Genomic DNA, 14157 nt, shown 5'->3' on the forward strand with positions numbered 1-14157 from the left:
CAAGGAAGAGTGAAGAGATTTTTTGCTTTGGTTTTGGTTTTTTTTTTTTTTTTTTAAAGAGCTTTTGGAAAAAAGTTTTAAATTTCTTTTCTAAAGACATCGTTTCATATGCATCTATATAAAAACACATGTATATTTTGTATGTGTATGTTAGTATGCATTTGGATCTAAATGTCTTTATAGCTCTGGGTAGAGCTGAACAATTGAAGGCAGACATATGTGAGCTTTCCCACTATCCCTCTGTCTAGACCCACACATGCGTGCCCAGTCCTCCAAATCCTTTGAGAAGAGGCTGCCAGATGGAGCAAAGTGACTCCATAGACATACATCTTAATATGTAAAAAATACAGGTTTGATACATATCTAAAAGGTTTCCGAGTGATCTGAGAATGTTTTAAAGGTTTTCATGAGATCACCTGTTTGATTTTAATTTGTTGCAGATATCAGCTTTTTCATTGCAATCTGCTGACGCCGCAGATTAGCTCACTGTGCCGGTTAGTTCTGGTTTAGTCCTCTCTCGTGCTGTATCTTTCTGGCACTGAAAAAAAAATTGCTATTCGGGATCATAATAGTCACTGAAGAAGAGACTATTATTTTGTGACATAAAAGTGTGTGTATCTGCAAAGCATGTTCAGCAGTCGGGAAATAGTGGCTGTGTTCTCAGTGCGTCTGGACCTTCTATAGAAGGTGACATATGGGGAGCTGAAATTGTATGACACCTTTTTTTTAATTATAGTGACTATTCTGAGATACATTGGCTGTGTGATTTTTCTGGTTTTGACTTTCATTTTGTTTACAAGTTTTTAATAATTTAAGTGAGCTTTTATTTAGAATGACACAGTATGATAGCTCATATGAGAGTAGTTTATACCCGCTAACCAATTGCAATTAAATTTCAAGTAAAACTTCAGACTTATTTTTTTTTCTTTGTTAAAGAAAGGATTGAAATATCAGTCTGGAAAGTTTAGGCTTGCTAAGTGGTGTTTATTCCTTTCTTCTAGTCTGTAAGATGTTGGTACGTTCCCTGGGGACAGCACACTGAACCAGTACCCTGATAGCTTGGGGTTTATCCCTCGACTATTCTTTTCTGTTTTTCTCCTGAATGAGTCATTTTATCTGTCTGTGTTTCTGTTCATCTCATTTATAAAGTGGGAATAACAATACTGTGATTTCCATTGAAATAAAGTAGAAATTTCTTCCTGAAAATCAATAAGTAAAATCTACATGTTAGTGAACTAAGGTGCATTCCCTGTTTTCTTTCTCTAAATAAGTTGTCATGAGAATTTTCTTCTCAACTTGGCTAAGATGCCTGTGGAAGTATCAGGTATCTTGTTGTCAAAATAGTAAAAACTGCTGTCTGAACTGAAGGTATTTTGTAAATTTCGGAGACAAAAAATGGCTTTAAAAGTTTTCTGAGATGTGTGATTTCTCTCAGCAGGAAGAGAAGAGAGAATTGTATTCTCCGACCACATTCATGGAAGCTGTTTCCATACATAATTTTGGCCAGCAAATGCTCCCCCCGCTCTCCACCCCCCCCACCCCCACCCCCCCCCAATTCTATATCTCATAGACATGGATGGCTTTCTTTGAAGAAGCTTTTCCAGAACACGACGTAGCAAACCCTTGATAGAGGAGGTTTGGTGTTAGGGATTCATTCTCTGCCATTTCAAATACATCTCCATTTCCATCTAGTATGGCTCCCTCCTGACAGCACAATTCCTGTGAACTCTGTCAAAGATGAATGGGAAAGCACACGAACTGCAGCGAGTATGAGTAGCAGAAGACAGGATGAATAGCTCCTGAGGGTGTACAACACACAGGAAGACAAAGGAGATAGCACTTCAGCTCACAGGGAAGAGGCATAATTTCTCAGCATGATTAAGTGCTTCCACAGAGCTGTAGCAGCTACAATAGCACTTACATCTGGTAACTTAGCTTTTATAAAATTCTTTTGCCAGATTTTTCAGTATTTCAATGAACATATGTGTGTTTATATTGGAGAAAGGAGTTTGCTTTAATGTCATCCCTTCCAAGACACACTTTGGTAATAAACAACTCCAGGTCACGCCTTACATTTTTGCATCAGGAATGAACTCAAAAGGTTATGCTGAATTTCAGACTAATGCCGTTTATCAGTTGAGAATACACCTGGGTTTTTGAAAAAATGTGTATCCCAATACAGGATTAGTGTGTGAAATTCAGGCGCCCCGAGTTTGTTATTTTCTTAATTTTAGGTCCTGATGTCTTTTGATTTTTGTCACTGAAGTGATCAGAGTTGAATGAAGCTTCATGCGTACAGGTTAGAGAATGTGAGGAATTGGTGCCATGTGTTTCCCATTGAGGGAACCTTTATGATATCATCGTCGGAGAACATGCTCAATATGCCTTCCAGACTTGGCATGCTCTTTAGATTGCATGATTGGTTGGGACTGTGTCAGTACAATATTCATATTCCCTTGAGTGCACAAATATTAAGATATTTAAACCATTTAATCTATAAGAGGAAAGATCCCCCCACCCTCAAGCCCCAACAACAAAAAAAAGAACCTTTATATTTCTGATGAAAATGTATACGGTATCTCATTTAACATCTTGACCTCATTTTGCCATGGGGACTGTAAGAAACTTTGTATTCAGGGGACCACTAGTTCTTGCCTATCCACCCTTAGGTACTCGCAGAAAAACATATTTTTGTCCCACTTGCTAGAAACAAAGTTCTCCTTCTGTCAGCATATGGATAACAGCTGTCATTACCACTAGCCAGTTATATTGTGTGCTGTCCCAGTCCTTTATCTGTCCAACTCCAGACGCTAATTCAGAAAATAAGAATAAATAATCAAGGCATGTGGAACTGAGGCCAAGCTTTTTTATTTACAACACCTGTTGCCTTTTATAGGGTTGGCACGGTTAGTCTAAGCCACAATGGCTTTCTAGATTTCATGATAACTGGACTTTCTGAAAAGTGTCTTTGCAGTTTTTTGGGTAACTCTTACTTTTTATTTTTGTGAAAAGTAAAAAAGTATCACTGCACATCTACCACAAAGCAACGGGGTAAAAAAAGTTTGAAGAGATCAGAACTGTGCAATTTCTACTTTACAAGTTGATTGTATTCAGCTGTAGTACTGTAGTTCCCCCATCTCTGTTGATGCTTGTGCCAAGGCAGGGGATGTTCAATACCTCATAGAGAAGACTGTCCTCCTCTTCTCTTTTTCCTGTTTTACTGATTTGCACTCTCACTGCAATTCTCTGTAAATGCCCCTGGATTTTCTTTTCTACACATTCTAAATGTGTAGTGTGTTCTGGGGGTAGAGGGAGGGAGAGAGAGAGAAAAGCCTGTCTTCCTGTTCCCCCTTGGTTGTTTCAAAAGTTTCACTTGATTTGTTTCTTAATTTCTGCCTTATGAAACCATGTCAGTTTAAGCTGAGATTGTTTTTTGATGTTTCAAACTAAGCAGAGCTTGCACGTTCAGTATTTGAATGCAAGATCAGGAGAGTCTGGGCTGGCTCCCAATAAGGGAGCTAGTGGCTCGGTCACTGGTGTGTGTTTTGGGGCATCTGGTCTTTGGCGTTTTGAGATTGTACTGACCCGGAGCTGCTCAACACAGCCACGTACAGCTGTGCTGCTTTAGGTGTGATCTTGCAAATAAATCCCTTATGTGAATTTTTTAAGGCACACCTAAGTTTGTTATTTTTAGATTAACTGATAGAACTGGAAGAAGTAGATAGGCTTTGGAGAGCCCAGACCCTTCTTCAGGTCAGACAAATTAACTTGTTTTCCTGACTATGCTAATTGGTTTAATGAATAACATTTTATCTGTCTAGAAACCTTTATCCTTAAACTGTCAGAAAAATTAAACCTTGTTTATTTTAGGTTAGAATTTACATTGGTTTTGTATGTTGAAATTTAGAAAGTTAGAGGACAAAAATGTCTAACAATCTCAGCTAGAACTATAGAGTAATTTAGGCTTGAAGGTACCTCTGGGGATCATGAAGTCCAGTGCCCCTCTAGAACACGGTCAATTATAACAATTTAAAAAAAAAATAATTAATGGTATATCCTTTCTGTCAGGGGAAAGCCATAAACTTGAACCCTGAAAAATGGAACGTCTTTCTTGCAAATGCATGTATCTTGGTCTTAGCATCCAGTTCCAGCTTTGGGACTACCCAGTGTCCCCTCTATGGTATGGCTGGCTTTCCTACCTGTGTCAACAGAGGCAGAAAATGACGGACTCGAGTTCCCAGTGTTGGTGATTTTATGTGCTATCTAAACAATAATTAATTGCTTTCTTGAAAGCTGATTGGTCTGCAGTATTGCAGTTACCTAAGTACAGGATAGAAAGGAGAAATGGAAATACTTCCTCCTGATCCACTACGTGCATATTTTTATCTTAATTTGAAATAATTAACTCTTTTGCAGAGCTGCCAATAATTTCTCATTTCTGGGTGTAAACTAAAGTTATAGAGTTAGAAAAGAAAATTAATTTTGGATAAAAAGGTAGTTAACAAAAATCTTAATCAAAAATTTGTTGTTGTTAGTTCTGCATAGAACCACCTTTTCTGCACGGGCAATTTGTGGAGGCTATGTGAAACAGCTAATCGTGCAGACTTCTGCTCGCTTGGGTTTTTCATAATCATTTTAGCAGGGGTACCATACAACATGTATTATATATAGCTTGTATATAATATCTATCTATAAACACACATATTGTACTCAAACCCAAAATCTATACAACCAACCTTTGAATGTTCAGTTTCCTGGTGAAATGCCTCAGTTGAAAATGAGCACAGCTGTAGTCAAAGTGACTTCAAGCCTGAGCTTGCACCCATTTCAGTGCTGCTAGGGTGGAAGATATGCAGGTACAAGGAAGAAAGCGGGGAGCTGAAGATATTGTAGGACTCTACAAACATTTGTTGATCCAGAAGGAAAAGCTGAAAGGCCTATTCCAGTGCAGAACTTCTTCATAGGTGCAGAGTTGCTATTTTCTTAAAACGTATCTTTTTTTAAACCTTGGTGCTGGAAAGTGGAAGTGACCACTATGCATTTTACACCTTCTTTTTCAATATGTTGTGCTAAAAAGAATGTTTATTTATAGTTTTCAGAGAGCCGTACTAGTTTGTGGAGAGAAACGAAAATGCTTGGAGCTGAGTTCTTGCCAAATAGGTGTAACTATGTTGTATGTAAAGAAAAAAAAGCATCATTCTTTGAAATCTCTTATTTTTGGCAGCACATGTCCAACCTTAAAAACTATACACACCACCAGAGACAATGTCATTCCCATAATTTCTTTTTCTTAAAACCCGCATGTCAAAATGAAATAAAAAACACCTGCCTGTTCTGACACGTCTTTTTCAAAGATCATGAGTGCCTCTAAGTGGCGGGAGTAAATAGAGTGTCAGCGTTAAAACTTTATGTAGTGCACTCCAAATTGGATTAAACATCAACAAATCTGTGCTGAAAAGACCTCTCCATGTGTAATTTCCTACGTTGGAATTACCACACTTTGGAGGAAAAAACCCAAAATGCAGGCATTGACTGTGATGTGAACACAAGGAGATGCTGCAGCTTCCGCGAGTGGAATAGTCACTCCACCTTTCGAGACTTCCTCAAACATACCCATTTTTAGCAAATCTGTGTAAGGAACCACACCTGTGTTTTTTAGTGCCCCTTAGAAATATTCATATTATTTGACCTTTAAACACTGTGATAGACTAGAGCAAAATGCATTAACAAAACTATTAACCTTTCAGTTGCTAAAATTTTTTCTTAATTTATGGCTTTACTCTCCCCTCAGTAAATTTTCTGTAACGGGCAGCTCATGGGGGAGGTTGGCATTGAAATCAAGTCCTTGAAAAACTCAGTGGGCTCAGTAACTGCTACCTTGACAGCGTACATCTTTATATGAGAATGGCTTTGAAACAGGGGCCTTCTGCTTGGTACTTAGGCATAGTGGAGTCCTTCCCCTTTACTGCAGCTCCAAACCTCCACTGTGATAGAAATACTTAGTTTTGGATGGAATTACTGATTTCATGTGCTGAAGCTATGATTTCATCCATTACCCACCAAATCCAACCTTCTCCAACACCTGCAAGTCCCGCAAGTCCCCCCCAAAGTGATAGTTCCCTTTAGACAGTACCACAGCCATGCCAGAAGAAAGTGTCTCATTTTTTGTAGCCTTGCTAGAGATCACTAGCTGTCGATTTTTCTTACATAGTTGTTTTAATTAGTTATCTTTTTCCTTAACAGAATAAATATCTATTAGATGCCTACAGGGACAGCAGAAGAATAAAGTTTTCCAAATTTAGATTTGTTGCCTTCTTGATAGGAACATTCCTCATGCCCTGTCCTTGACAATTTCCTTGACAGTTATGCAATTTTCATTTTACTCTACAAGATTTCATTTAATTTTCCTGTATAGATGTTAGTGTGAAACAAGTATTTTCTAATTAACTGAAACAATTTAAACTGTTGTGGGGTTTTTTTAGACAGTAAGAAAACTCTTTTCTATTAAAATGAAAAATTTGATTCCTCCAACCCTGAAAAAATTCAGAACTTTAGTTTTCATTAGTAGCAGGAGTGGAAGATTCCCTCAGGTTTCAAAAATGTAGTTAAGATCTTAAGGCAAAAATTTATTTTTTATGTTCTCAATTAGTGTGAAAATGTGCAAATGTCACAGACTGTTAATTATTTGAAAGTAGAAACATGGAAGAAGGAAAGGAGGACTTATAGTTTTTCCTTTGATGTGGATGTGCTTCGGAGGATGGCAGCTTCCCCATAATTCAGTGCTGAATGAAGGAGGGGGGTGTCTCCCAGGTGATAAATTCATACTCTGTAGCCTGAAATTTATTTTAAGCTATGGAAGCTGAGATATTGGCCATAGGGTCAGTTTAGGAAAACGCTGCCAGCAAAACAGTTATCTGGGCCTGGTACTACCAGCATGATACAATTAAATGCGTTGTTTGGCTAGCAGATCAGAGTGGGAGTTGGAATTAGGGTTATGAGAGTGGAGCTGGCGCAGCCACAGTCAGGCTGTCAGATCAGCCCTTCTGTTTGCATTCTTCCTCATTTAAAAAGAAAAAAAAAGGAAGTGAAAAAGATTTGGTCATGTTGTCATTACCTCTTGAAAGAAGGTCTTATAAAGTATGACACTTAGAGGAGAAGGTAGGAGGGCAAGAGGGGGTGGAATGGCAAGGCAAGATTGATCCTTGAGAGGCTCAGGGCATGGGGGGGAACATGTTACAAATGGTAATAAGGAAAGTTAAGAAAAATGATACCAGATGTGGCTGTAATGCCAACAATCAGCAAAAAATGTAAACATATATAAAGCTGTAGTAATAAAGCTGTTACAGCTGTAATGTTCAGGATGGAAAGAAAAATGAGTCTCTCTTTTTAACTTCAGCTATATCAGGCTCTGGCCTCTACTTGTATTTATTTTTCCCCTTGTCCATTTCATCCTTTTAGAATAGTGATCCATCTTCACTAAAATTTGTTAGAGACCAGTTCCAACATTTTGTATAAAAATAAAATCCGATACTGCCAATGTCTTTCACAATAAATGATTTTCTTTATATCAAAGAACACTTCTGAACTCTTCAGCGTATTTCACAACCAATTAAATTTTGAAGTGCATAGAAGCATTTGAAATTCATCCCCTTCAATTAAAGGAAATGTAAGGCTTAAGACTGGACCTGTGCACCCCTGCAAACACACGTGCATGTATGTGCTGTCTCTCCTTCTCTGCTGTCTTACGGTTTCTTGATCTGCAGTGTCCACCAGTGCTGGGAGAGCAGATGCAGGCCACCCAGGAGGCCACAAGTCTGCCAGTGAATCTTACTCCAGTGGATTTGTGGCTCCCATGGTCTACCTGGCCAAGACTTCAAATTGCTGGTCTTCTATTCAGAATACGCAGTATTCTGCCCTGACAGTACTGTAAAACTTGTTGACAACAGGGTGACTATTTTAAGGGCAAAACTTATTTTCTGATCAACTGTAGGAACAGGGAGTCTTTATACTTTTTTACTAGTTTATTTTTTTTAGATGCAGCTCTAGCTTAAAAACGTAATTTTTCAAAAGACAATTGAATTTGTGTGTTCCTACAGGGTATGGAGTGATGCATGCCTGCAGAACGTTTTGTTTTTCACTAGTTATGAATTTAGTGATTCAATATTTGATAATTAGGGTTTGTTCCCTGTTGATCCCATGACACTTCCTAGCTTTAGTAATGCAGTAGCATTTCGATCATTTATTATTAAGGATTAAAGTTTTTGGGACTTTCAGTTGTTCCCTGACTAATAGCTTTTGGGGACTCCTTAATAATTACAACACATCAGCTGAGCTAGTGCAGTTCTAATACATCCTGAGTGTGAATGACTAAAAAGTCATCTGGCTGTTGTAAGAGCTGTAAATTTTGCATGTAACTGTGCAAAAAAGTAGGTCCTTTTACAGTTTGGGGAGTTGATTCGCCAAATTTGAACCACACTTCTCTCACTTTATGGGCTCTTGTATATGTGATTAAAGGGAAATATTTTTTAAGAAGCTGTTTTATAAAACTGTAGTCTGAACTTACAGGGAGTTGGATACATTGTAATAGTGCTTGGTATTTCCAGTCCTGATGATTATACAGTTTTGTTCAGTCCTTTCCTTATTTAGTAAGGAAGATTGTAAGATTGTTATCTGACAGATGTTGTCCCACTCAGCTTCAGCATTTCATTCATATGTATTCTTCCCTTATCACAGCATAAATACTTCCTGTCCTCTTTTGTTCTGATTTGTTGACTGTTTTTTTATTTGCATTCAAGTGGGAAGTATCCTAATGTACAGGCAAAATATTATGATTGTTTCCATCAGAAGGATTGTTTAGTGTTTGGCTAGATTAGCTGAAATGACTGTGTACTGTTAACATGACTGCAGCAGGAATTGATTCTTGCGGTACGTGACAAGTGTTGCTGTCAAGCAGAGATGTAGAGAGCAGCAAGACTATGTCTGCTTACTTGTCTGCGTGTGTATGTTACGTGTTGCTTTTGCCTGTGACAGTTTGATTTGCTCCTATGAGTAACCACATGGTCACCATTTCTGAGATGGACTCTTCTCCTAAGATGAAATGAGATCTGAATTTTGTGATTTATACAGGTATAGCAATACACTAGTTCAAGTAGATTGCCTTATTCTGTCTCCTCTATGCTGATCACGTGAACTGTGTTTTAGTAATTCAAACTTCAGAGTCATGCTTCAGAAACAGTCAACATTCGTATTGGTGATTTGAGATTCCTTACTATTACTGCTTCATGCAGAATAAAATCACCAATTCTGTCTGGGAAACTTTTCAACTTAGCTGCATTGTTTTCTGCTTCATAACCTTAAGTACATAGAAAAGGCAGTCTTAAAACAGGAAAATGACCTTCAGGAGGAACAAAGGCTTTTGCACGTTGCTGCTACAGCAATAAGCAGCACAACCTGTCAGGTACTTCCTGCTGTATAGAAGCATTGACCTTTCAGTAGCTTCCTCTTCTGACTTCTCTTGCTTGTATTTGATGCTATGCCATGACCTGTCCTTTCCCCAAGCCGTGTGCCGTAAGGGCCTGCAGCCAGGCTCACCTCTCCTCTGCCTCTAGCTCACATGGCTGTGAAGGGGAAGAGCTGCAGCATTTTCTGGTAGCTGTGGTTGTTGCTGTTGCAGAGGCGCTCTGCTCAAATCCTTTCTAACGTCACATAATGCAACTTGAGCAGCACCGTAAACCTGCCCTGAAGTGCTGATCTCATGAGTTTGTCTAGAAAGAGTCAGTGGTCTGGAGTTGCAGAATAGTGTATTTCTGCAGAGAAGGAATAGCAGAGTAGTCATATAAGGGAGAGGAAGTAGGTGTTGGAGGAAAAAAAAAATGTTACAGGTTTGTAATGAGCCACTTCTTTCAAGTGCTTGTACAAAAATGTTCTCCAGAAGAGTTTGAGTTGGAAAAAGTAATGGCTCCTGAGAGCCATTTGGTATTCACTTTAAAATAGGAAAAAAACCCCAAACTTTATGCAAAACCCCTGAAACAAACATAGCTTTGAGCTATGGATGGCAAATGAAGTCAGAGAGAAGGAAACGGCTGTTGTCAGGTTAACTTACTAGTGAGCAATTCATGATGATTTTTGTTAATCAGATTTATAGTAAATCAAGATAAACATTTGAGATGACAATGTGTTATCACAGGTATCTCAGCAATTCATTCGGATGCTGAAATAGTTGTGCAAGTTCTACAGTTTTATTTTCGGATAATCAGACCTTACTGTTAGGGCCACCTACAGAGCAAAGCAACTCCAGTGACTAACTGGAACTGCTCATTCACTCTCTTATTCCTCATGTGTGTGAGGCTACAGAAGCAGCCACTGCCCCACCGGGGTGCTCAGCCTGCACCAACCATGACAAGCATGGTGGAGAGAGGAGGCTGCTGAGATTCCCATCTCCGAGCCCGCTGAAGCGGCGTCTCTTCCTCCATCACAGTGGAGGAAAGTGGGGGGACAATTTGTTGCAGGCAGGAACCCTCCCCAGCCCTTTGCCCTGAAGATAAGAATGAATGAATAAATAGCGACGCTGTGGTCAGGGAGCAGGTTGTTCAGAAGGGAGGCAAGAAGTCAAGTGTGGGAGTTGGGAAGCTGGTGCAGATGGAATGGGAGGAGGGAAGAGGAAAGTGTGGGAGGTCATTTCTTCCTTTGTTGAGTGCACCATTAAGTTTGCGTTTTCGCTCTGTATTTAACTCAAGATACAGAGATTTTCGTGTGGAGTTTTAAATCCCCAAATAAACTTTTAGAAAATCTTATTCTTTCTTTGTAGAATCTTGCTATTTTAGTCCAAAATGATACTATAATTCCTCTCATGGCTTCTTATATCCTTATAAGGAAATACAATTTTTTTTCATGGAAAGAATCTCGCACCTGTAGTAAGCACAGTTTAAAATTTGCATTACAAATCGTAAGAATACAAATATCTGTGTGCTTTTCTTATTTTGGGTGGGAAATGGTGCTTGGTGAACCAGTGAGCTCCTCATGGCAAGCCAGTGCCACTCCGCAATTCAACACAAGATGCTCAGATCCTCTGGTAACAAATGGATAGCCAGAGCTTAAAATTTAAGAAGTTACTTACTTTTTCAAAACTGAGTTGGAATTCACAAGGAGGTGAAAGGCAGGGTGGGTGAGTGGTCACGGATGATCTGCTCGGCTGCTTCTGATACCCGAGGAAATGGAGGGAGCTCTGGTCCTCCCGCCTCACTCTCCCCCAGGTGTCACTGTTGGTCCACATGAGTGAGGATCAGTCTCCACACATCTGGCTTTGTCACCTTTGGGCAACCTGTGCATGTGGCATCGAGAGAGATGGTGGTAGAGATGTGAGACAGGGTGCTTCGTCTGTCGGCACTTCGGTCAGTTTCAGGTGATAGCCATGGAAATATTGCAGGCTATTTTATTATATGTTTGAAACAACACTCTTCTCAATAGAAGCATTCCATTCCTAAATACTCCCGCTGCCCATCTGCCTCAGAACCGAACTTCTGATAGAACTGGCAGGAAGATCAAGGAGCTGTGGAAAAGCACCTGAGTCTGAGGTGGACCTCATGTGCCTGGCTGTGCCCAGGCCATCTTTACTGCCCTGTGCTGATCTCCTGAGGAGGCTGAGCGGCCGCAGGGCGGTACCGCGCAGGGCAGCCTGCTGCCCTTTCGCAGCAGAGACCGGGTGGCGCAGAGCGGGGCCCAAAGGCTTTGCAGCCGCTGTCAAGGCTGCCGTGTCCCTGGGGCTGGGTTCCCGCCAGAACTGCTCCTCCCTGGGGAGGCCCTGCCTCTGCCCCGCTCCCCTCAGGAGCCAGAGCACGCAGGGTGCTGGCTGCTGGCCCGTCCCGCACTGCAGCCAGGGCCATGCCCTCCTCTTTGTTGAGGGGACATTGCTGGGAGCAAAGGGACAAAATGGAGGGAAGGTGACCTGGGGAGTCCTGGCACTGCGAGGAACCAGAGCTGGAAGAGACTGTGGAAAACGTGAGGAAAAGACAAGGCTATTGGGATGTTGTGTCATATCCCAAGGCTGGTAAGGTAAGCTACTTGGCTTGTAGTTAAAAAAACGCGATGCAAATTAAATTTTTCCTGAATACGGTTTTAATTTCTGTGAGGCTGCTGGTGTTGTTCTGCCAGTTGCCCTGAGGAGCACGGGCAGGGAGAGGCCACAGGCCGCCACGGCCCGGCAGTGCTGGTGGGCGTCCCCCGCCTCAAACAGTGTCTGCTGCCCTAATGAAATAATTACCGAATCTCAGGCTGTTATCCAATTACTCTGACATTTCGCCATTCTTTGCTGTTAACTGGATTAAGGTCGTTGTAAAAAGATTAGCTGTGGAATAGAGCTGAGCGTAACGGAGCGAGGCGCCTGCGCCGCATGGGCTGGCAGTGGGGACGGCTATTTGTGGCACCCAGCCATGGCCTTGTGGTGAAGTAACTCATCGCATGGAATAAAGCAAAACATTTAAAATCTCTGACAGCACTGTGGAAATCTTGTGCATCCTTGAGTTGAATTTTTCTTATAAATAATTCAGGGTGGTGGAAAAGAGAAGTGTGTTTCTCTGACCTTTTTCTCTTTATAATGGCTGCCTATTGCCATCTACACTGCCACAGTAGTTGATGTCCATTTTCCAGGATAATGAAACATCCTAAATCTTTCTGTATTTGAAACGCTGGAATTAATTTTACATGTAATAGTTGGTGCGATGCTATGCCTTCTCTCTGAAAGATCTGTTTTTAAAAATACTGTACTGATTAGTGATCATTTCAGTTATTTATTCCACAGCAGGTTTGATGCTGCCATAACACACAGTTTTTCACTTGCCTTTTTTTCCCTTTGTTTCTCTCTTCTTGCTTTCTGATTTGGATCGGCATAAACATTATGAGTGATGGTTGTTATTAACAATCAGATTGTGCAGATTTCCATTTACAGTTTTACACTTCGCTCACATTACCCACACTGACACTAAATACGTTTTTACTTTGATTATTATGATCTTCCATGTGATCACGCCTTGGTGTGTTTTTCTCTGCGCAAAATCCAGCATTTCAGAGGTTGCTGAAGAGCCACTTTCTTTATTGAAATACAGCGACTGCAACGACAATAAAAAAAGAGTGGGCCAAAAAAAAAAAAAGGAAACGGGCATGTCAGAGTTTAGAAGGGAAAGCAGAGTATTAAAATTGTTTTGAAACTGTTTAATTCTGCTTGTATCTTTCCTGACAAATCGTAGTCTCATTGGAGTCAATAGGATCTTTGCCACAGAATTAAATAAGGACATAATGGAACATTGCTAACGTCACTGCCCTGGTGTTTCCTCCCCCCATCCTAGGATGGTTTTCTCCCCTTCTTTCTTTTTTATTGTTTTGGGTTTTTTTCTTTCAATGAAAGCTGGCATAAAAATTATCTGGAGCCATATTTAGTGAGCGTAATTATAGTATCTTTTTTCATGTATATTTACTCTAAAACATTAAATTAGATTTATTGTAGTTCTGGATAAGATTTACTATTCTGTAGGCAATACTGGATGATTTCAAATTACATTAATTGTTCCATCATCCTGTAAGTATTATACTTTGTAAAAAAGGGTTAATAGCTGCATACGACATTTTTGTGCACGTATCATAGCCAGGGTTGTCAGCCTGCAACCTTCCTTCCCAGACTCCTACTATAACTGGCTTTTGTTCAAAACAGTGTTACTTGAATGTGAGGTCTGGCTGGGGACAAAATGTAATTGTCTTAGAGATTTCCTTGGTTGTGGTGTTTGGGTTTGATTCACTAGCAAAAATGGCTTGTAAGCTTTCTTTTCTGTGGAATTTAGACATTTCTGAATCTTCTTTCATTCCATAGAACCTTTTTTGGGAAATTTCTGAATAGGATTTAAAAGTGCTTCAACAGAAATGAAGCTATTCCTGCTGTATCTGTTTGCTTGTGGTGTTGTTTTGTTGTGGGTTTTTTTTGGGTTTTTTTGGTTTTTTTTTTTTTGTTTGTTTGTTTTTTAATGGGAAGTTTATCCTGTTAGGAAGATCTGAGATCTATTACATTTCAGTTTTCCAATTTCTATAACCTTTTAGTCTTTCTAAATGGGGCTGTAGTTTAATAGTTCAAATTTTGGAATTTATAAAATTTACTGTGAAAACTGCAGCTCT

General features: G+C 40.0%; 1 protein-coding gene across 5 annotated transcripts in view; it reads left to right on the forward strand.

Annotated features, from left to right (window-relative positions):
• Window positions 1-14157, forward strand: part of SLIT3 (slit guidance ligand 3) — a 521231-nt gene that overhangs the window by 212183 nt on the left and 294891 nt on the right. The window contains exon 1 of one of the 5 annotated variants that reach the window (XM_063348620.1): window positions 12004-12051. The exons of the other annotated variants lie outside the window; for them this stretch is intronic. Within the exon in view, the coding sequence (XP_063204690.1) occupies window positions 12023-12051 (29 nt within the window). The 5' untranslated portion in view covers window positions 12004-12022. Of the gene's footprint in view, window positions 1-12003; window positions 12052-14157 lie in introns of those variants that run through there. 5 annotated transcript variants of the gene reach the window in all.

Source organism: Chroicocephalus ridibundus, chromosome 11 (assembly GCF_963924245.1).
Source record: "Chroicocephalus ridibundus chromosome 11, bChrRid1.1, whole genome shotgun sequence".
Taxonomy (NCBI): Eukaryota; Metazoa; Chordata; class Aves; order Charadriiformes; family Laridae; genus Chroicocephalus; species Chroicocephalus ridibundus.